This window comes from Musa acuminata, chromosome BXJ2-6 (genome assembly GCF_036884655.1).
Source record: "Musa acuminata AAA Group cultivar baxijiao chromosome BXJ2-6, Cavendish_Baxijiao_AAA, whole genome shotgun sequence".
Classification (NCBI taxonomy): Eukaryota; Viridiplantae; Streptophyta; class Magnoliopsida; order Zingiberales; family Musaceae; genus Musa; species Musa acuminata.
Genome location: NC_088343.1, coordinates 6,630,295 through 6,654,154, shown reverse-complemented (window position 1 = coordinate 6,654,154; position 23,860 = coordinate 6,630,295). Strand labels below are relative to the sequence as shown.

At 41.1% G+C, this 23,860-nt stretch overlaps 4 protein-coding genes and 1 long non-coding RNA gene across 8 annotated transcripts; 3 read left to right on the top strand and 2 right to left on the bottom strand.

The window, feature by feature from the left end:
- The first annotated feature begins 1,324 nt into the window (after positions 1–1,324).
- LOC135613443 (WAT1-related protein At5g64700-like) lies at positions 1,325–3,925 on the top strand. The gene is made up of 7 exons (XM_065110473.1): positions 1,325–1,570; positions 1,657–1,719; positions 1,801–1,917; positions 2,738–2,990; positions 3,068–3,226; positions 3,445–3,596; positions 3,686–3,925. Exons 1-7 carry the CDS (start codon positions 1,398–1,400, stop codon positions 3,813–3,815), a joined length of 1,047 nt encoding a protein of 348 aa, XP_064966545.1. The 5' UTR covers positions 1,325–1,397; the 3' UTR covers positions 3,816–3,925.
- Positions 3,926–5,971: 2,046 nt separating this feature from the next.
- Positions 5,972–8,460, top strand: LOC103987184 (WAT1-related protein At5g64700-like). The gene is made up of 7 exons (XM_009405409.3): positions 5,972–6,291; positions 6,374–6,436; positions 6,530–6,646; positions 7,411–7,666; positions 7,736–7,894; positions 8,022–8,173; positions 8,269–8,460. The coding sequence occupies exons 1-7, from the start codon at positions 6,038–6,040 to the stop codon at positions 8,393–8,395; spliced, it is 1,128 nt and encodes a 375-aa protein (XP_009403684.2). The 5' UTR covers positions 5,972–6,037; the 3' UTR covers positions 8,396–8,460.
- Positions 8,461–8,584: 124 nt separating this feature from the next.
- Positions 8,585–12,617, bottom strand: LOC135614487 (uncharacterized). Its single transcript, XM_065111903.1, has 2 exons — positions 12,430–12,617; positions 8,585–9,210 (listed from the first exon to the last, which is right to left on the bottom strand). Exons 1-2 carry the CDS (start codon positions 12,589–12,591, stop codon positions 8,842–8,844), a joined length of 531 nt encoding a protein of 176 aa, XP_064967975.1. The 5' UTR covers positions 12,592–12,617; the 3' UTR covers positions 8,585–8,841.
- Positions 12,618–14,951: 2,334 nt separating this feature from the next.
- On the bottom strand, positions 14,952–16,980 carry LOC135614486 (uncharacterized). Its single transcript, XM_065111902.1, has 2 exons — positions 16,709–16,980; positions 14,952–16,620 (listed from the first exon to the last, which is right to left on the bottom strand). Exon 2 carries the CDS (start codon positions 16,372–16,374, stop codon positions 15,118–15,120), a length of 1,257 nt encoding a protein of 418 aa, XP_064967974.1. The 5' UTR covers positions 16,375–16,620; positions 16,709–16,980; the 3' UTR covers positions 14,952–15,117.
- A 1,874-nt stretch (positions 16,981–18,854) lies between these two features.
- On the top strand, positions 18,855–23,461 carry LOC135614485 (uncharacterized). 4 transcript variants are annotated; one of them, XR_010487558.1, is made up of 5 exons: positions 18,855–19,359; positions 19,718–19,850; positions 20,820–20,904; positions 21,524–21,724; positions 22,395–23,461. It is a non-coding gene; the product is annotated as an uncharacterized LOC135614485 (long non-coding RNA). The 4 variants fall into 4 exon arrangements; XR_010487557.1 differs by lacking the exon at positions 22,395–23,461 and adding an exon at positions 19,951–20,026 and having other exon boundaries at positions 21,524–22,080; XR_010487555.1 differs by lacking the exon at positions 22,395–23,461 and having other exon boundaries at positions 21,524–22,080.
- Positions 23,462–23,860: the final 399 nt, after the last annotated feature.

The following is a 23,860-nucleotide window of genomic DNA, read 5'->3' as shown; positions in this document are numbered from 1 at the left end:
AGTGCTGTGCATCATGATCATGGAAAGGTGCACACACTATGTAGTGGTGTGAACGAGTTAGTGGCTAGCTAAGGCATGTAGGTCCAACCCTAGTTGAGAACTTACAAGCTTACATTATTTAGGGGCTGCATCGATGTTAGTTGTCATCATATATGATGAGAATATGGTAATGACACATCTTTTCCAGTTGATCGCCACTTAAGCTTTGTAGTCTGATAGAGATCTCAGAGTTTGATGCTGTGACAATGTTAGGAGTTTTGCTGCGATGGTTTGCCAGTTGACCACTTACTACCAGTCTGTCATTAGTCTTCTTCTCCCCCACTCAAACTCAAGCTTCGGGCAATCCAAAAGGAAGGCCTCTGATTCACACACCTTTCACAAGCCTCTGGCACTTGTGTGGACAGATCTAATGAGTCTTCTTCTTTGCAGTAGAGCTGGTCTAGGTAGCTGCTTTCACCTTGGTCTGTAGCAGCTTGGCCAGTTCCATGAATGGTCCATATACTTTTTCTTGAAGAACATTTTCTTCTTTACTGAAAAGCTTTCTTGATAAAGAGAGAAGAATCCTGCCTTCTCATTTATCTTTTCTGTCTTCTTCCTTTTAGTTTATCTGTAGGATATCAAACCATATCAACCTGATGCCTTGTGCACCAGCATCAATGATATATTTGAAAGAGAGGGTCATAGCGGAGCAAAGACTAATATGATGATGTAAACTAAAGCCGAAGAAGCAACTTTGTGTGGCAAAATCCACGTCGAGAATTGGGCTTAAGCTCCAATCAGCAGATTCCAATTCTAAAAAATAACCAGATTTGCGTAGTAATCGCAATGATCGATGCACTTAAAAGAGGAAAGCTTGCAGCTGCAGTGCTGCTCAGGTGGTGCGACCCACTATGTTTTCTGAGTTCATGTCCCACAAAGGTACCAAACACTGTGAGCCATCCTACCATCTGGTGCATTATAATCGCACTCCTTTGTTTGCGATGCTGTCACAGCCATGATCGCCGGCTGCTTTGGACTCGAGCAGGAGTAATTTGGCATGAAACGTGATAGCTAGAACAGTGCTTCCTATCTGCTTATCATCTGTAGCAACATATCCGGGCTTTCTGTGCTTTCATTCTCCGAATGCTGCTGGACGAGAAAAATGAAGGAAATCTAATAATTGAATTGAAGCAAAGAAAATTTGCAACTGATTAGAACAAGTAAATCTATCGATGGGATTTAAGTTGCTCCGAAGGCGTTTTCAAAGCAGCGAAAATTCTGTGCACATCACAGATATACAGTCGAAGTGGGTCCTTCCAGCGCTCCTTTTATACAAAAGGATGACACCCATCTCACTTCCACCCACCTCTTCTCCGAGCGCTCCATCCTTGAAACTGTGAGGCAAAAGCTCGAGAGTCATGGCAGCAAACAAGCCATATGTTGCCGCAGTTCTCATACAACTTGCGTATGCTGGGTTCTATGTGATATCAAAGGCTGCTTTCGACAAGGGTATGAGCACATATGTGTTCATCTTTTATCGGCAAGCTGCTGCTTCTGTACTACTCGCGCCGATTGCAGTCATCTTTGAAAGGTGGAAATGTATCGCGATTTGAACTTGTTCCGAAATGTTTCTCTTCTTTCTTTAGCTGCAGACTTCATGTTGGTTATTGATTTCAGGAAAAGCTCTCATCCGCTGACCTTTAAGATATCATTGAAGCTGTTCTTGCTTGCATTACTTGGGTATGTTCTTGATCTGCATAAGCTGCTGCTGGTTTCTGTCAGTATAAACCCCCCAAGTAATGTTGATTTGCTTCGTTTCAGGATTACTTGGAGCCTTAACGTGTATAACATCGGTCTGAAATATACTTCAGCATCAGTGGCTTCGGCGGCTACAAACTCCATCCCAGTGTTCACCTTCTTCTTGGCTGTGCTCCTCAGGTTTGTGACTCTTGTACCGACTTTATCTGCTTACTTAGAAAGACAATACTAGAATTAAAGAGAGATTCAAATATTTTCAGCAGACAAGAGGAGGATCAAATTTCATTATGCTAGATATCGATCTTTTCGACTACTTTTCTTTATTGCTGAAAAATTCCAAATAGAAATCTTAAGGCCAATGGCAGAGCCTTTTGCTGTTCTTGTTGGAGTAAGCAATACATTTGTCTGAAGAAGAGAATGACTTAACATGGAAATGGAGTGAACGCTGTAAAGTTTCTAATCACCTATCTATGTGAATCTCATTTGATGGAATCAGAGAGCAGGCATATAAGTTGACCGATCATTCTCTTTCTCTCACTTCTCACAAGTTGTCATCGTTGATAGAACATTTGCATCAAACTGTCAAACCTAAGGATCCGACAAACTTGGATGAGGCACTTTAATCACTGGCTTAATGTGCAAGCATTGGTTGTGATTCATTTTGTTCACTGCCTTTTTTGTCACCTTGATGGAAACCTACATGAAAACCAATGAGAAGATTCAGTCTTCTCTTGTCATAATAATTGATAATGTACAGTATCAAAGTGAGATGGAATCCTACATGGAAGTTTGAGAGCCTCAAGCAACTCAAATGGCTATGAGTGAAATGCATTCATCTCTGACAAAAACTCTCTCACACACTGATTTCTAAATGTTCTTAAAAATCATACATCATATTCAGTGGAATCAAGCTCTGTTTCCAAAGCTTCATGGTTGATTTTGAGGTACACAGACATACATGTGGTTTATAATGCATGATTTGTCCAACTTTGCTTTCCAGAATGGAGAGCATCAAAATGAGGAGCCTCTCAGGAATATGCAAAGCAGTGGGGGTAACAGTATGCTTGGCTGGTGTGGTCACCATTGCCTTGTACAGAGGCCCTTATATCCATCCCTTCAACCTCCTCCCCCACCATGGCCACAGTACAAGCAACCAAGATCATGCCCTGGCTCATTCCAAGGCCACCTGGATCAAAGGATCCTTCTTCATGATCATCGCCAACTTAACCTGGTCCCTGTGGTTAGTCTTACAGGTATTCATGGCACACATTGCACTATTTAAAGACAGCAATATAGGAGTGTTTGATACCAGCCCACATCTCTTTGACAGGGGATTGTGTTGAAGGAGTACCCCTCCAAGCTACTTTTCACCACTCTCCAGAGTCTCTTCAGCACCTTTCAGTCTCTCTTTGTTGCAATGGCATTTGAGAGGGATAGCACAAAGTGGAAGTTGCATTTGGACATGGGCCTACTTGCTATTCTCTATTGTGTAAGCATTCTCAACACTGCAAATCTTTATCTTATCTAATTCTAGTGGATGAAACCTTTTTATTGGTGAACAAGGTCTGATGGCCTCCCCAAGAAAGAGAGATTCTTTGGTGAATTATGCTTTTGGAAAGGAATTCGCTGGACAGAGCAAGAAAAAGCATTATTGGTGTCAATTGGATTCGATTGTCACTAATGAATTCTACTTTGATTGCATGGCAGGGGCTTGTCATAACAGGAGTTTCTTTCTACTTACAGAGCTGGTGTATTGAGAAGAAAGGCCCTGTTTTTGCTGCAATCTTCACACCATTAGCTCTTGTTTTCACCATGTTATGTTCAACTATTTTCTTAGGCGAGATGATTTATCTTGGAAGGTGAGCTCTTCCTGCCTGCTTTCATTCTGTCTTTGGAATTCACCATCCAATCTATGTGATCTAATCCTTTGTCATCATTTTGATTTCAGTATCATAGGTGGAATCCTAATGGTTGGAGGCCTTTACTGTGTTCTATGGGGCAAGAGTAAGGAAAGCATGACTTGTGAGGTCTCAATTGAAGATGGAAAACCACCTGTGCAGGAGAAGGAATCAACATGAACTAAACCACTTTGATGTTGTGTTAGCAACAAGTGATGCAAGCCTTTATCATAGTATTTGTAGTTATATATATATATATATAAATAATATGTACTTATTTGGAATCTGAAGTTATAATGTGTTGACACTAACAACAATCCCTATTAATCTTCTCATGTAATAGATGCATATCAACATCATCATCTAAAGCATAGGACATATCAACAGCACTGCAACTACAGGTGTCTGCAACCAATGCCACCACTGAACTCCATCTCTTTGTTGCTAATTATCTCTGAAAAGGAAGTCAATATTACATCACTCACAGATATAAAAAGGAAAAAGGTTAGTATAATTAAAGCAGAGATAGAAAGAACCTTTCATCACTCCCCACCCAAAGCCTAATGGAATCAGCCGAGGTAAAAGCTCTGTCGACGTCTAAAAGCTCTGTTTCTTCTTCAACGGCAGTAGCATAAGCTCCTTTCAATCCGGTAGCAGCACTTGAGAACCCCTTCCCAAACATGTGAGAGAATCTTGGAGTTGGAGCAATGAGAGACGATTGGCATTGTGTTCTTGTGCTTTGTCTCCCATGTCAGAACTGTATGAGGCATCTGTCCACCACTCGATGGCTGTCACCATTATCTTCCCAAACACCCAACTCTCTCATTAGTTTTGGCTTCTGGCCATGCTTTAAGTGCATGAAACATCCTATAATCTCTATAATTATTCTTTGGTTGACTTTCCTAGTGCACCTCCTTTTGTGGATTCCATGTGCAAGAAGAACTCACCCTCTCTGTCCTTCCCATTCAACACTCTGCCACTGGTGCTCAACTGTTCCTTTCATTGTGGAAGGTGAGGAAGACAACCATGACCAAGGGATAGAAAAAGAAGACTGACTCACCATGAATCTTTCCCAAAGCTTAGAGTGAGACAGGAAGATTTTTCTCTTCACCCTGTACAAACACCTATCAAAAAGTATCAGACAATTCTTTTCCTCAGGTGGTATCTAATATGGTGCCTTTAAGAAAAAGGATTAGATGTCCCATTTGGAAAATTATAGATCAAACACACTGAATATGCCTGCAACAAAGTTGAGACATTAGAATAATGAAGATAATGACCAAAGAAAACCAATGATTACAGTGGAGTTTTAAATATAAACAAAGGTTAAAATAAATTTGATTCTTCAGAAAGCAAGAATAATCCATCAATAGTTTTTAAATAATTATAAATTTAAATCATTTTCTTTTGAGATCCAAACCAAATCATATTGCATGATAGAGATTGGCAAATTAGATCAAATAGGAAGATCACACTAATGATTTCCAATCTCTCTCTCTCTCTCTCTCTCTAATGACTACTTTATGATATACAAGCGTATCTATGTAAGCTCTAATCAAAAGATTGCAAGTCAAAAGCTGGGAGTTTAATTTTGTCATCACATGTGATCAAGCTAATTAGCACCATAGTTTCTTCACTTAATCTTCTTTTCTTAGGAGGCATTGACTGTCCTTTGGGGGGTTTTACATGAATTCCATGAGTTCTATATCCGACAATGCCGGACAGTTGTGCTCTCTTAGATCCTGTCAATATCTTCTACGCATCTTGTGCTCTTAAAGAAGTGATGTGTGTCCCACAATCCAATTTATACACATCCTATGCTCTTTTCTATTTCTTCAACACATCTTCTCTCAGATTCTGCTTGGGTTCTTTATCCACATATTCCCTTTGTCTTCTCTGCCTTCTTTTCATGAGATGTTAATGTACATATCTTTTCTTTCTTTGAGAGACTAAAGTAGATTTTTAATTTAGGGAAGCAAAGCACATTAGCATGAATTCATTAATAAAAGACAGCAAATCATGGCCTTTTCTATCAGGGATTTTTTTTGTATGTGACAATGTCGAAGAACATGAACAATAGCCAACAAAAAAATAGAAGCAAATCAAACATATCTCCTCAGCATATTCTTTGTCTGTGGAAAATTAACACTCTTGTTTGTATCTGACCACAGAAGCTAAGAACATATGCACAATGCAAATTAAATATTGTTTATAAACCATAAAGCTATCTACATATTCTTCAAGAATATTAGGTCTCCAAAAAGCATTATCCAATCTTGTCACAGCGCTATGGTGGTCTCTTGCTATTCACAGTTTGCTTAGTGCAATCTCCATGTATGAACAGCTTTCTCCGATCTTGTCCAATGCAGCACCATGGTGTCTTGTGAGTGCAATCTCCATGCATGCTCAATGTTGAGTGCAAGTTGAAGCGGGTCATCTCATCGCTCTACTTAAGGAAGACACTCATCGCCTCTTGGCCACCCATGGCTGCACATAAACCCTATGTTGCTGCGGTCCTCTTACAGCTCACGTCCACCGGCTACTTCGTTATATCCAAGGCTGCCTTCGACAAGGGCTTGAGCACCTTCGTCTTCATCTTCTACCGGCATGCAGCTGCCTCACTGTTACTTGCACCGCTCGCTGTCATCTTCGAGAGGTATATAGTTCTTCTGCCGCCCTCTTTGTTTCTTCTTCTTGCTGTAGCTGCAGTCCCTCGTCAGCTCGGTTCCCGATCTCAGGAGGAGGTCTCCGCCACTGACGGTGATGACAGCGTTGAAGCTGTTCATGCATGCAATGTTAGGGTACGTGCATGCGTTCTAATCGGCATCAGTTTCTGCTACTACTTGAGGTGTGTCTGTGACAGAGATTAATGGGGTGCGTGTGGGGTGTTTTAGGATTACCTTCAGCTTGAACTTGTATAACGTGGGAGTGAAGTATACTTCGGCATCGGTGGCCTCAGCAACTACGAACTCAGTACCAGTGTTTACCTTCTTTTTTGCTGTGCTCTTCAGGTGTGTGACTTGCTCTTCTAATCATACAATTCGCTTCGCTTATATACTGAAGAGATCACGTCGATGCAATGATAGAGAGAATTATATATTAGGGTAGAGGGAATCATCATGGAAATCGGACAACTTGTGTTTCTCCATCATGATGAGAAATGATGAAGAAAGGTGGTCAGCTTTCGTAACTCCAAAAGGGTAATCATTTGTGGGGCAGGTGATTATTAATCAACGTGGCCATGATCATCTATCCGTGGTCTTTACCTTTCAGTGGTCTCACCACTCCAAAAATTAATGAGTCAGGTCAGATCAAAACAGGTTAGCTCAGCTAAGAAAACAGGAAAACATGATTTAGGTGGTAGAGTCAAATCAAGTACATCATGATCCACATATATATATATATATATATGTATATATTTTATTTTAGATTCTACTCCGAAACAAAGCCTTTGTTGTTTCTCTCACTATACTTAATGCTAGGCTTATGGGATCCTTATGAAACTATTTAGACTATCTCTTAATTCAAATGTGGTTTAGACTAAATCAAGATATTATAACCTCTCGAGTTAAAAATTCGATTTTTAGTATTTATGAAGTTTAGTCCAGTGATGATAATGCTCTCTAGCATTATTCATATGAAGCCCTGAGATTGAGATTGCAAGCAGTATTGATCATCTATGCAAAGCAAGCATCAGAAACTTATACTTCCATTGCATCATGTTGTAGTAGATTCTCTCTCTCTCAAACGCAGGTTTTCGTTGATGTGGCCACAGAATGGAGAGCATCAAGATGAAGAGCTTCTCGGGAGTAGGCAAAGCACTGGGAGTAGCGCTTTGCCTGGCCGGAGTTGTGATGACTGCCCTCTACAGAGGACCTCGCATCCACCCCTTGAACCTCCACTTCCCCTCCGGCCACCACAGGATGAGCCACTTAGATGAGGAGCCTGCTGTTTCCAAGACCACCTGGATCAAAGGAACCCTCTTCGTCATCACTGCCACCATGACCTGGTCTCTGTGGTTGGTCCTACAGGTGATCAGCCTCCACAACCCTCCATCTCCATCTCCATGGTGCTACTTAACCATCCATCACTTTGCACAGGGGATCTTGATGAGGGAGTACCCCTCCAAGCTTCTTTTCACCACTCTCGAGTGCCTCTTCGCCACACTTCAGTCGATCTTCGTTGCCATGGCGTTTGAGAGAGACACCTCCAAGTGGAAGCTGCAGCTGGATGTCGGCCTGCTTGCCATCCTCTACTGTGTAAGTGTAGATGAATATTGGATGAATGAATACTGTTGCCAGCCAAAGTGGTGTTGTTTTTGCGGTCATCCATTGCATTCCTCAAAACGAGAAACACAGTATGAATCATACGTTGAATGCATGGCAGGGGTTTGTGGTGACAGGAGTTGCTTTCTACATACAAACTTGGTGCATAGAGAAGAAGGGTCCTGTCTTCCTGGCAGTTTTCACACCTTTATCTCTTGTTTTCACCATCATATGTTCATCTATTTTTCTAGGAGAGATGATTTCTCTGGGAAGGTAGAGAACACATGACCTGGTTGATTTCCTTCTTGCATGATGATCGATCATTTTAGTTGATTTAACTGTTGTGTTGATAAACACTTGGGTTTCAGTATTTTAGGTGGGCTGCTAATGGTCGGAGGCCTTTATTGTGTTCTATGGGGAAAGAACAAGGAGACTGTCACCTGTGAGGCCTCAGTAGAAGATGGAAATTCACAATCGCAGAAGGAAGCAACATGAATTGAACCACTTTGATGTTATCTTTACAATGAGATATGTAATGATGTTTGAAATCTAATGGAAATGTTATATTAGCTAACACAATAGCCATTGGTTTAAGAATTAAAAGAAAAGATCAAAACATTGTGATGAAGTGATGGAGGCCATACCAATTTAAACGGAACTTACAGAACCTCAACCATCAACATGTAAGATTAGTACAAATTCAAGAGCTTCCTTCTCCTCAACCAGGAAAATTTACAAGAATTAATTATAAAGGTCGTATCGTGATACATCTGAGAATAGCCTTTTTTTACTACGGAAAGCGAGAAGGCGAAATAAATAATAACAACAATGAATTTTACAATGCAATCGAGATTCGAATCAGAAGAAAAGAACACAACTGAACAGACAACAGACGGTGAGATGCAGCAGCTACATGCAACATCGTTACATTAAACAAGCCTTCACACATCTTTCTTCTCCAAGGCAGCTGGACCTCCTTCCGTCGGGCTAGATTCCACAGCCTCCATCTTGCCAGTATCCACTTGGGCTTTCACTTCTGAACCCAGTGGTTCCACATCTGCTGTGATTACTTCAGAATCCGATGCCGGAGGAAGAACAGACGTCTCCTGTGGGGTCGAGTTTGAGATAGCTTCAGCAGCTTCTGCTTCGGCTTTAGGTACCTCGGTGGGTTGCTTGTCTGCTTCATGCAGCACAGCCTCATCGATTGCTTTGTTGTCAATTACTTCTTCCTTCACTTCCATAGGTTCTGGTGTAACAGTCTCTGAGACGACATTCTTATCAGTCTCAGAGGATCTGATCACCTCTTCGTTCTGCTAAGATAGCATTTTCAATTAGTGTTAGTTTGAATTTGTATACCTTTTGTAAAGTTTGTACTGTCGTCATATTGAATAGACAAGATAAAAACATATGCACATTCTGACCTATAAATGAAATATATATTCAGTTATCAAATCGCTAACGAGAAGGATGGAATTTAGATCAGAAATAATTTCATATAGTTAGACAGAGAAGTTCATGGGTATCACAAGACATGGAATCCAGGACACAGAATTTTATGGTGGGAGTCGCTGAGAGTTACTTTCAACTGGAAGCACCTCCGATCTGAAAATTGCACCACCAAGATTACACATCAGCAAGGGCCATAAAAAAATAAAATTCTATCGTTTTGGTGCTTATTGGATAACTCTAGATTTTCAAATTTGTGAGATTCAGGTTGGAGAAGAGTGATATGTGTTAAAACATTTGCCATATTCATTTAACTTCGAGTTACCAGGGTTATTTCCTGCATACGTGGAAAGCCTTAAATTGACATCGCAGTAGCTGTTGCTCTTTATTTGTGTTCTGTGCTATGATGATTGTATGTCGAATGAAGTATCATCCATCCTATGTGCTTATACTTTTCTTATCCCATGAATGAATGATTCAATGCCTCTTTTATGTCAAAAAATTTTACAGAAGTTTCTAAACCTACATACAGGGTTTACACACTCCAGGTTTAAACGATGTGTGTTATAATAAATTGGTACAAGCTTTAACCATGCCTTACTGTTAATGAACTAATGATAAAACTGGACAATCTTCGGTTTTCTGGCTTCTAAGTCACAGTGATACACCTCATACATTAAAAGGTTACAAAATGAAGATGAACCTATGGTTGGAAGTGATCATGAGTGCTAGAATACTAAAGCAGAAAAGAAGGTAGGTATATCTTTAATCACGTACAGGCATGATTGTGGAGTATGTCACAGTAATGATATCTAGTGGGATCAACCCTTGATGTAAACCACAAGCTATAAAGTAGGTGGGCACAAGCATCTGAAGGGTTGGACCTTTCAATTTGATAGATGAATGGAAAAAAGTAAAAGAGCTGGCACTTGAAAGAACATACGAGGTCCTGAGAGCATGTGCTAAAAAGACAACCACCAGCCTTTATGAGAAAATTAAAAGAATAAGTCTCCTTCATAAAGCTAAAGAAAAAAACTCCAATTAATTGTGTGGTCACTGTCAAAATGCTCAGATATTTTACTGGATTAAGGATAGCATTATTAACCCTAAAAGAAAAGGCATGTACAATCATCTCCCAAAAATGAAAACAAAGAATTCTCACATTTCAGATTAAAGCTATATTCCTCTGCTTTTATAAAATAACAAAATAAGTGTAGCTGGTTCTTTAAGAGAATCTTTTTATTTGCTAAGCATACAGATTGTCCTTCATCAGGGCATCATGCAATAAAGGACCAACCATTTAATAAGTTTCCTGCCAATATTATATACTCTATGCCAATTTTGTGATTCATTGTTAATGTGAAAAGCATGTGTAAAACATAACCTTTCAGTAAGGTTTGAAAATGGAAGAAATAATATAAGGCACATAGTACATCCAACAGCCAATCTATGAGTTCGCACTGACAATAGATCTAATGAGTTCCACTTATGAAAGAGAAGTTCAGAAGTGGTGGAGGACAAAACTAAAGCTTGGGATACTTATTGGCTACAGAGTGAATTTTGTCAGTTTATGATTTTTGTAAGGGTGGGCATAAATGCCAATGTAATGCAATTTATAACTTCTATTGCAGAATCCAATGAAGATCTGGGTGTCAATCATTTTGTATAGAAAACTCAGGAATTGCCTATATCAATTAGCAGAGAAACACCTTAATTTTGCAGTCTTAAACATCTTCGGAAGCAAGGGTGCCACATTCACTATAGATTGCTATTTAGATGTCAATGTTAGATTTGCATTCTAGCGCTCTTTGAAGAAAAATTCTAGCACATTGATCACAAAGGGCATGAAAGACCCAAACAGGAACTAACCACAACATAAAAAGTTTCATCTCAGAGTACTTGTTGCTACCTGCAAGTGGGTGACAAGGAGCACCTATCAGGTGGGCCTTGTCACACCATAGAATTAAATGCTATGTCACCTACTTGGAATATAGTTGTCTTAGGAGCCTATAAAAAATTTGCAGTGACCTTCCAGAATCTTTATGTGCATGTAAACCACTTTCCTATGAAAGTAGTATCCTTTTTCTAATGTGATGGGTCCAAATCAGCATACTCCGATCTCATGATTGCTCTCTTAAGACTTAAACTAGGAGGGATATTGAGTAGCATGAAAGCTTGCAAGGAAGGTTTTCCTCTTGAGCTCACAAGTGTCCCATTAGTCAAAGTTCAAAAAAAAAAAAAGCACAGAGATGACATAAATGAAGAGAAAACAACAATAAATTTATATTTTTGGGGCAAAGATGAAGAAGGTGCATTGTCTCAGAAGATGAAGAGTATGGACACACATATGACCCCAAAATCCCAAGTATGGAATACAAAAGAAAACCTAACAAGAAACTTTGGACCAACAGGCTCAAGCCATCCACTACTATCTCAGACCACTTATTTTCACCCCAATTAGCTTTCTTTTTCTCATGACATTGTCGGTAGCGGAGTCCTGATGCGACTGGAATTCACGGCACACCCAACAACAAGTCACACTAATAGTTTTTCATGGTAGCAGACGCTGAAACATTGACATCAATAAGCAACTTGCAATTTTCCTGTTCTCAACGAAATCCATGGGATAGTATCAGAAGACTATTAGGTTGATTGCACAACAAAATCGACATGGAGCTTCTACTGCGAGAACTTTACATCATCCAGATATTTCCAAAGTAGCAAGCCAGTCAATAATTCAATAAGCATGTGGTCTTGCCTAGCACAATAAAGGCAGAGGTTTTGCTTGCTGTCACCCTCATCTATATATATATTTACTATGCTGATTGTGAAGTTTTACCAGCGGCCAATGGTTGTAATTGATTGGTGGTTTTGGAGATCTGAGATGATGAGATCACATACAAATTAAGAACTTTCCCTCATTAAATGCACCAAATAAGATCCAAAGTCGAGATAGACTCTTCAGAAGATGCCAAAGAGGTATAAAGATCGCAACTTTTTTCCTCGTTCATCAGAAAAAAGAGCCACTGACGCCTAAATCAGAGGAGAAGGAGGAAGGAAGGAAGGAAGGCAGCGACGCGCACCTTGAACAGCTCGCCGAGAGATCTCCGGCGGTTGTCATCCGGCGCCGGGCCCGGCCCCTGCTCGACCTCCTGCCCTCCGCCGCCATCCTCCACCTGGGGATCCGGCTCCATCGGCGGGGGCGCGTCACCCTGCGCCATGGGCTTCGTCGCGCACGCTCCCATGCTTCTCCCCTACTCGCGCTCACACTCCCGCCCCGTCTCGCTAAGCAGCAAGCCAAGGTGATATAGACGAAGGAAACCGAAGTTTCTCCACTCCGGGATACACCCAGAAGGGTACCACCTCAGTGGAAGGTGGGCCATGGCCTGGGACCCTGCCTGGGTGCAGCTGGGGCAGACAGAAAAGTACATTTACCGGCATACGAGTATCATGCGACAATAAACCGAAGACATCATCATATGACTAAGCCAAATTAGATAATAAATAATACAGATAATTTGTATTAATACTATGTGATAAGATATATTTTGGACTCCTGCCACGTCACCACCCGCGCCTCTGCTACTTCGGCACGAGGGGGGACCCCCATGTGTCGAGTCAGAAGCCACATCGAGGCACCCCTCGATATGTCCCGTCCCGAAAAGCTCAGGACGACGTCGCCCGGCATCGTCCTGGAATGTCTGAGACGATGACTGTACAAAGATACCACCTCGCCCCTCGGGAATCGATCATTGCGCCAAATCCACGTACGGTCGATCCTCGTGTAATAGTATAAAAGCACCCGATTGACATCTAGCTAGGGGAGAAAAAAGAGAAGAAAAGGAAGAATCAACCACTAACTCAGTCGTCGAGAGGCCAAAGTCGAGAACTCCCAGACGAGGGCCTTCTGTGTAGGAGCGCTGCTACCCCGGAAGTGCGACTATCCGACCGAGAGACGACCTCCCCGAAGACGACGCTAGTGCCCCAACCGTGAAGCGCTTTCGCTCATATGGCATCGGCATCTCGACTTGCGGACGAAGCCACCCTCGGCGCCTCGCCCAATCGATCTCAAAGCTCCCGACATCAATCCGTGAACCAAACTACGGCCACGGTGCTTTAGTTCACTAACACTCTTCGTCGAGAACCTCTAATGTGAGCCACATCACAACGAGGCTCTTCTACTTGCTTGAATGCTTCATATCAAGTAGTAAGTAAACAGCTGAAGTGATGAGAAGATGGTGCTGCCTCTGGAATTGGAAGCTGATCAAAGTGTCTTGAGTTCATCACAGGGTGGGAAAAGACATCCTCTGCATTCAGAACATATCACTGAAACAAAAGTTCCATAGGGTGATTACACAGACTTCATCTTACCAGTGTTGGAATCACACAATGCGCAATAGAAACCATATGCAGTATGCTTTGATCTACAAATGACTTAAGACAAATACAACCTCTACACCTTCTTTATCACGATATTTGGCTAATAACTGCCTGCACAAAAGATAATGTTGACACAGAGTATAATGTAGAACAACTTGATTGACAAGTCCAAGTTTCAGAATGTAGAACATCAGCAGGTAAGGATACACTCAACCTTCTCAAGCAAAATAATCTTCTTCATTGAAGCCTCCTTGGAACTTATTCAACTCAAAGATATTATGCCTCACCACATAATAATTGAATACAAAGATCACACACATTTTCCATAAACCTATTGTCAGATCAGAAGATATGATACTTCCACCTTCCAACAGAGCATTCTGTCATAACTTCAAGTTGCCACATCCTTGGCCAAAGATATAACAAATCAAGATATTTTGTTAGGTTGTCGCTTTAAACAAAAAGTGGTCACATGTAAGGTAATCACAAATATCTCTATAGTTACGCCAAAATCCTGCTAACAGGTACTTCAGAAATTTTTTAGTCCTGAAAAGCTAAAGAAAATAAATAAATACATAAATAGAGATTACTCTATCGAAATGCAAGAAAGGTAAGCAAGCCATAGAATTTATAGGAAATGAATTGAATCTCGAACAGCTTAGAGATCTAAGTATCTGAAAGTCTGCTACATGAGAAAAATATGATAATATGAAAGAACATGCTTAGAGCACCATGCACTAGATATTATCTTTTAGTAAGAAGATAGTATATAGTTAAATGAGGAAGAGCTCATTGAGCTTTTAGTCGACTTTGATTACGGAGATAGAAAATTGAACTCTTAAAATACCAAATATTAGACATCGATATTCCCAACTCGTTGGCAATTTTTCAAGGAACCTCTGCTTCAGCCCACATATCTTTCCAAAATTGACATCGTCCAATACAATTTTCAGGTGCATGGTAATTCATTATAATATACTTATGCAGGTTCCTTTGGAACCTGGTTGATATAATAAGGTGCTATGTTGTCTCCACCTGAACAAGGAGGAAAAAAATGTCTTCCTAATTCTAGATCAATTAGCAGAACTACGTTAAACCGAAAACTGATTGTAACTTTAATAGGCAAAAACAAACACGTCAAAATAACTACCAACGTCTCCATAACTGAATTGAAGGGGGGAAAAAAAATTAACAACTCGGATCAAGGGTGCAATAGTTGCAAACATAAAAAAATAAGGAAGTTTGATAATTACTATCATAAATTCCCCTGTTGGTACATTGTTTTGCAAAAACACCAAACAAAGTCTACAGAACGAGCTAACTACTCGGTTCACCTAAGCTTACCTTACTGAACACTTGAAATTCAATCATTTCCATCAAAGAACGATGATTCACTGCTGTCTTTTTAAAATAACATCCAACTCTAACTCCTTCTGCCTTATTTCGAGGGATAGGTGTTCGTTCTCAAGTTTCATTCGTTCATTTTCCAGCCTCATTCTGTTTAGTTCTCTGTCTTTCTTCTTACTAAACCTTTGCCACTTGTAATGTTGTCTCTCGAGTTCCAGCATCTGAGCTTGAATATACAATCTCTTCTCTTCAAGCTGAAGTGGATAGGAATTACACCGGTGATGCATCAGTGTGGATTGAGATCCTTCTGAAAATACTTGGTTCATATCTACAGTTAAGCCTGGAGATTGAAGGCTTCTACAACAATTTTGTGAACCTGAAGGGTTCCCTAGAACCACTTCTTGATGGTCAACCCCAAATTTTATCCTTTTCGGAAAGCACGATGCCACCAAGTCACCATGCAATGCATTACGCTCTAGAACATCACCTTCCTCGTTATCACTGTCAGCACCTTGATCCACTTCATCGATATCTCCGTGCAAGCTCCTCCTCGTGTCATGCTCGTCCCTACTTCTAAGTGCCTGTTGAAGTGATCGTTGAAGTGCTGGGTCGGCAGGTAAATTCAACCGGTTACAATTGTGATATGAGCACATCTCCTCATAGAAAAGATGCTTTGAGCTCAAAATCTTCCTCACATCATCCTTTGACTTTTCAGAGAGGTTATTCATGTGGTCCAAAAGTGATGGATTCTCGACAACCTTGCAAGATGTGCCCCTACCAAGAATATCTGTGAGCCTCTTGTATCTCTTATTGAGATCATTGAACTTATCTTCGCATTGCTGAGGTGAGACATAACAACCTCTCTGAGCCATCACTTTTGATATGGCCTTCCACTTCCCCTTTCTCTGCAGTATCACATGTTTCCTCCTGCCACCACACTCAGAAGCAACATCTTCCCCTGTGTAAGAAACTGCAGTTATCAAAAGCCTCACCATCGCATCGGTCCACTTCATCCGGTGCCATGGGGAGCCGTTCTTCCCTTTTCCAGCCTCGTTTTGACCATCAACTCCATCTTCATTCAAGCTTGGCTCATCCTCATCGCTCACAGAGGTCTTACCACGTTCTCCTTTATTATAATCCATGAATCCTCGATGATTAAATTCCTGGGCTGACGTGGGGAAAGCATCATGCATCGACGAGTGGATCATCGAGCCTTGATGGCTGTGCATGTGTCCTTGCAAACCTAGCACACCATAAGATACTCCTGGCATCATGCTTCCAGCGGGCAAGTTTTCCTCCATTTGTTGGCCTTCAGAAACAAGTCCTCCGGATCGATATTACCGATTTCCTCCTGCTAAATCTATCAATAATTCGTCCTTGCAAAGCTACAGTTCCCCCAAAGTATTCAGAACTCAAAAATATCGCATAAAGATTCCACCTTTCTTGAATCTCCTACACATTTCTTCATATCAACCTAGCCATCTCAGAAAGAACCATCTCCATCCATCAAATGTTCATTCTCGGAGCGAGGATCAAACCCTAGCGCACTAAGCACAGGAAAATCACATAAAAATCAAGACTTTACGCGCAGAAAAACAAATAAGGGCAAGAATTCGATCAAGACGACCACCAAACCTGCTCTCCAGAGCTCAGAACCAGATTCCCACGAAGAACCCTCGGCCTGACTCCAGATCACGGCGCCGAGACCGACACGCTAAGAGAACCCAAGAAACAAGTCGGAAATGGAGGAGACAAGAACGAATGTGGAGTCCGCAAGGTGCCAATCCACGCCTTCGCTACGGGAGCAAGCCAAAATCGCGATCTTGTGGGGGACGAATGTGATGATTCACCGCCTATGAGCGAATCGTGCCAAAAAGGAACGCTTTTTTACTCCCCTGTGGAACGATAAATGAGGGGAGAGGGAGGGCGGGCGGCGGGGAAATCTTACGACCACGCGTTGAAACTACGCTAATAAGGTACGCGGTGCTGTGGAAGTCTCCTAGTCCGTAGAATAAAGAAACACGTGATGCTCGTACCCTGTACGAGTGGGAACTCCTTGTGGCGTCCAACCAAGACTAATTGCATGGCTTAGTAGTGAATTCCATGCAACACAGCACCTTGTTTTCTTTTCTCACCAAATTTCCATGGAAAACATATCCCTCCCTACCAAAATGATGCCATCATCAATGGCAAATAAAAATATGATTTTGATTAAACTACTGTTTTTCATTATTTTTTTAGAAACATCTAAAAAAGGGAATTTTTTTTTCAAATAAGTTTAAACTCTCATTCCCAACTATTTAGGATCAATTATAAGGATTTTTTTATCATCATTTAATTTTATAAAATTTATTTAAGATTCATGCTTATAAGATATAAGTTTATATTATATTAATTGTTGACAATTTAATATAATTCTTCATCTTCTTTTATCTGGACTTAAATATTAAATTTCAACTTCCAATGTAAATATAAATATAAATTTCAAATGATACTTCTTGCTATCAGCCATGCTGATGCTGAGGAATCAAAAGTAGCAGATGCATCCACCTTCTCCTCCTTAAACAAATAAAAAACTAGGGTTAATGTTTGCAGAAGACATGCATGGAACAGTCAATTAATTTGGTCAACTGGACTTCTTTTAAGGAGGCTTGTGGCTGCCAAACTCTTCTTAGATTACAAAGTTTAAAGTTTGTCTCACCTCATTGATGATGCCATTCAATGCATATACAATACCAAGTGGGTGATGATGTTATCTCTATCACAACAAAACATCTCTCTTAATGAATAAGCTGCATGCAAGTGGCCAACAAAATACTATGTTTTGTCCCATGAAATCTGCTGAGCAATCACAGAAATGACTTCAGTTTCTGAATGAAAACACCCATTTCATCTGCTGCTGCTGCTGATGCATGAAACTCATGTTTTCTTTGCTTAGACTGGTGAGACTATTAGATATAGTTGTCCTTTCACATTAATTATATACATAATGTAAGAACTTAAGGTAATTACTTCTAACTATGATAAAGAATAATTAGTTTGAGTTAAACTAATATATTCAAAGCATAGAATATCTAAAAGTAGTTATAATATTTTTATCATCATAATGATTTTTAAATGATACAAATATATATTATATATATGTTGCTTAATAAAAATAATTATATGAAAATTATCAATATTAATTTTTTCCATGAGATGAGTGACAAATGGATGATATAAGATGTGTGCTAGCTCAGCTAGTAAACACACTGACCATTGATAGCAACTCTCAGGAACATTGGTTGACCTCTGAAGAAGGCAGCAGATGATATAGATTACTTCCATGTCTCAGGTAACTGATGACGTGCCAAGATGTTGACCACGGTACGATTCCGAGTACGAATTGTTCGTGGCTTCCTGGTTTGGTTGAACCAACTCGTGGGATGAACACGTGGACCGCATTCTCTCATCTCGACCGTCCGATCGAGATCGCTTTGGATCGGAGTCCCCGAAGTCATTCCCGCCTCACCTCTCGTCGCTCTGATCTCGCTCTGATCGAACGGTCCATGATTAGGTCGCCGAGGAAGCGGTGTTGTGCATGGCGCCAAGTTTGACGCGCAGTTTTGACTACCACAAATACCGTGATCCTTAGGGAGGCGATGTGGGGCCCAATGGGTCCGACTTTTCCTCCAATTACAGGAGAGGTGACCGAGGGAGTAGAGCGATGATGATAGGCAAAAAGAAGTGCTATTTGCCCGGTGCTTGCGTTCGCATGCGGCTGCTTAGAGGTCCGCACGCGGTTCCGATGGACTTACTCGACCCGTGGACCCGAGCGATGGTGGCGACCGGCGCGCCACCTGCCGCCGAAACAGGCGGGCTCACTCCTAGACCTTCCTCCGCCTCCCCGACGACATTCTCTTCGACACCGATCCCGACATCGACTTCCCCTCGCTCTCAGACGACAACGTCTCCGGCGGCGACGCAGGCGCCATGGGCGGTGGGCTTTCCGCGGAGCCCGGGATGTCGGATCAGCCTGCGGTTGCGTGTAGGCCTGTCCCCGGGGCCCATCTCCGCAGTTTCTCGGTGGGCGCCGCGTTCTTCGATAGCTTGGGATTCCAGGCGGGCACTGTGGCCGGAAGTGGCGGCGGGGCGCAGGAAAGGAAGGGGCACAATCGGCGGAGCGGCTCGATATGGCCGTTCGACGGGGAGTCGACGCCTCCTCTTTCGGATTACGCGAAGAAGGCCATGACGACGGCCGATAAGCTCGCGGAGTTGGCGTTGATCGATCCCAAGAGAGCAAAAAGGCGTGTTCTTTTTTCTCTCTCTCAATTCCTTTGCCCCTTTTTTGTACCTCACAAGAAATGGCCTTTCTTTGCGTTCCACGCTGTTTAATTCGACTTTTTAGTCGATCTATGGATGTTTCGTTACTAATTTCTACATGTTATCGGGGCTTTTTCTCGAACTATGGTTGATTCCAGTAAGATTTACTGGAATGTGATTGTTTTTAGTTCTTTTTAGAAGTTCTTGTAGAAAAAAATATGATCTTGTTATTCCCTAAAATACTATAAAACCATCTGTATTCTTTTTGAGTTTGTGTTTTAGTCTTTTTAGGTTGCATTTATCTACAATTTTAAGATATTTTTTCTTTTTTTCTTGTTATAGGATTCTTTGAACAGTCAATCCGCTGCTCGTTCGAAGGAGAGGAAGATTCATTTCACAAGTGAACTTGGAATGAAGGGTGCAAACTCTTCGGACAGAGGCAACCACTCTTTCTGGCCTGCTCACACTTCTGCAGGTATGAGCTAGCAGCTAGCTTTTGCAGTTTTGTGGTTTGGAGATGGACAAAAGTTTTGTGCTGCATATAATTTGTTGATTCTGTGTCACCATAAACTAAGCTGGATTGGTGTTGCTCTCGGTGATTTCCTTCATGATCGGCTTCGACTTTGCTTGATCTCATTTGGACACAGCACTGTCAGTGACTCTTCTATTGAAAGTATATGCATATTTATCATTTCATTCAGGAATAGTTAGGATTTATTTATTCTTCTTGGATTGAGGTATATTCACAATTCTGCATAATTAGAGATTGGAGTTGTAATTTCATCTACTTTGACCAATGGAAAATTTGATCTATTCAATTAAGGTAAATTTGTGTGTTTAGTAATATGCTGATGATGATTTCAGTGGCACTGTAGAGACAACTTGCAGCTAAGAGAGTTGAATGCCAAATCTGTTTATGTAAAAATACATTGAACTTTTACGGAAAAAGAATTGCATAACTGTTAAGTCAAAGATTGTGTAGTTTTTGAAATGTTTGGTCGCAATACATAAAAATAGAACATACTAACCAATCAATATCTTATGCTATAATGCCCTATGTTTTTCTGGATCTAATTGCATATGATGAAGAAGGGATTAAAACATAAAGATAATTTAGGTTTTCCCGTAGCTTATTGTATCACGTCCCGTGAGATTTTATCTTGCCCTCTTAAGCCCTCATGACACTATGGATTCCATCCAATGGGAGTTCTCAGGTGGGAAAATAGATCTCGCACTCGGAATGATACTTAAAGACCAAGATCGCACCAAGGATTATCTCTCTGAATTTTATGATTTTTCATCAAAGTTTTGGGATTATAGAAAACAACATGAATCTTGATCTCTGTTTATATCACATTTCTTGCTGTTTCCACAAGATCAATACTAAAACACTTTCTTGTTTAATCATTTATTTGATGTTCACAATGATTTAATGCTAATGCAGAGAGACAATACAGATTTGAATGCCGAGAACAGAGAACACAAACTGCGGTTGCAGGCTATGGAGCAACAGGCCCAACTTCATGATGGTATGTGTCCTAAACACTATCTGATGTTTTTTTCTTTAGGCTTAATTAGTATTTGGCTTTTTATTATTCCATTTCAAGCTTAAGATGTTGACTAACATAAAAGGATTGTAATTACCTAGCTAGATATACCGTTGAATGGGCAGAAGATTACATTGATTCTCTTTAGTAATTTAACTAGATGAAGCATTATCTGCCTGATGACAGTTTGGAGGCTACTGATGCACATCGAATTGAGTTTCCTTGTAGTTGAAAACAAGCAATCCTCTTATAGGGATATACATGCAAAAAATTAATTTCTATTGTGTTAGGCACATAAACAGGTGGTGTCTTTTGTGATTTGCGCTAACTTATCAACCATCCATGCAAATTTTTTTGATGGACTTGAGACTTTCTAAGAACTATAAAAGGTCAACTGTTGACATAGCACCCGCAATCAGCAATGTGGCATGAGATGCCAAGGGCTTGGTAGCTTGGCCTCCCTCTTTAATACAAGGTTTTCCTAGTCACGAAGTTCTTGGCAATTCTCCCTCCTTAATATAAGGCTGTTAAGAGGCACAAATCTTAAAGGTTGTCTTGGTGGCATTAGGTTACTGATCAATAATCTTCTGTTATTATGCAGCTCTGAATGAAGCTATGAGAGAAGAAGTGCAGCGGCTTAAGATAGCAACTGGACAACTTCCAACCGCAGATGGAAATCCTCTTAACCGAGGGCTTCTGCATCATGCATCAAACTATTACTCTCACCCACAGCAATTACCTCCCCTGAGTGGGCGTCAAGCACAGCATCCGCATCCATCTCAAACGCAAAGTTCTTCGAATGGTCAGTCACCCAGTGTTCATCCCCCTAATGATCCCATGGACACGTGAGCCCCAGGTCACCAATATGATACAAATACATAGCACATTTACAAGCCCTAGTTCTAGATAGATTTGTAGTGATGAGATAAGGTAGACTAAAGGTCATTCATGCTGAATGTAGATTATACTACCTTGTTAAAGAGCTGTTCTCCTTTAGATTATGTCTCTAATTGGTATGTTTCAAGTGAACAGTCTGTTGGCTGTTGCTAATTCTGCACAGAGTTGATAGGGAGATTACCTATCGACATGACGATGAATGTGTTCTAGAAATATCATCTTTTATTTTTTAAGCAAGCCGCAAGCCTTTGTTTCTGTCGTGGTGTGTATGTGATTCGTGTGGACTAGCAGTATCACAAGTAATGTGCTGCGAATCGGTTATTAATATTTAGCCTCAATTCATGGAGTGTAATTATCTTAGTTGGAAACCATTTCTTCCAAAAAATGCAAATTAATTCCTTTTTGGTTAAATATGCTGGTTTAGTACGTCACTCTTTATACTTTTGCTGTTTGGGACCGAATCAACCACCATGGCATCTCTCACATTTGCTAGCCTTTTGGATGTGAGCATCTTTTGTCTACGACATTAAAAATGATCAAAGATTGCTGCTAACACTCTGTGATATTTCATGCAGAATGAAAATGCAAAACATACTTTGGAATGATGGGAGTTTTCAACCACATTGGATGACAATAGCCACCATCACAATCTTGTTGAAGGTCGAAACAAGGCTGTGAAAGTGTCGTCGGTCTCTGAGAACAACATAAAAAAGGAAGACTTCAATTCCCGGTTTCGATTTCTACCAAATGCCTCCAATGATTCAACCGTCGTTTGGATGTCAACATATGGAATCTTTAGAGTTCATCTTGTTCTCCCTGCCTAATCCATGCGTTAACATGTTAACATCCATGCACTTTGTATCTCATTTATTATGCTTGGCTCGCTCGGTCAAAGCCAAGAAACGAAGGAGAAGGACGCAGCGGCCGACACAGACACCGACCTGGCTTCTAAATCTCTCGTGTTCATAGCCACCGTCGTCTTCCACATGTTTAAGGTGACTGATCTCGTCGTGTATGCTGCACGTCTGATGTACCAGTCTCTGTACCCCACGACTCACTCGGTCCCGCCACTGACGAGCCACCGGGTCCGGGGAGGGGTGGCGGTGCTCCCGTTGGTTGGCCACCTTCCTTGACTTTGCGTTGCAGGGTGGGACACGAGAGAGTCGGTCGTCCCATGTCATGTCATTTGTGACGTGAATGCTGCTGTCACATACTCCAATGGATCCAACTTCGTCTCGTACATATCCAGTGTAAGTAGATAGAACCCTTGTGACATGGATTCCTCCATGATGCTCTTGACGAAAGGAGATCACAAGTAGGACTAGGTTGTTTTCCTTGCTTAGCTTCTTTCGAATGTCTTCCAGCCTTTGATCTGTCTCGTAGAGATGATCTCAAACATTTGAAGAGAGCTCGACAAATTGGAGGATCTTGAGCTGGTTAATTGTGGAGGATCATGGTGTGTCAAATCCACGACATGGTCAACCACATATTGTCAACGTAATAGTGAGATATCAGGTCAATTGGCACCGAGAGAATAATAACCGAGCATTAAGGTATTGGCCATGACGTCAATCATGTCATCGATATGAGAAGATAGTGGTAATGCACTATGTAAATAATTGCATAATATTCATAATAATTTTATGTCTGTAAGAGTCTATGCTGCTCCCCATCATGAATAAAGATCGATTTCTCCAACACCATCATTCATTTTGTAAAGTTGCTGAGAATGAAAGGTGTACTGACTATTATGGATACTTTTTCTTGTGACTTTGCATTTTTCTCATGAGTCGTGGAAAACATGTGGTGTCATGTAAAGTCTTCTGTAACACAATGGTGAGCTTAAAAGTCTGTGACACCAACAGTGTGGCGAAAGAAGATACAAATGAGGAAGAGAAAAAGAAGAAGAAGAAGGAGAAGAAGAAGAAGGAGACAAAAGCAGTGGCTGTCGAAGGCCACTAGAAATAAACTATGGAGACGCATCGGAGGAGTTGCGTCTCGAGGACGACTTCGAAGAAGAAAAAGTATCACACAACACACA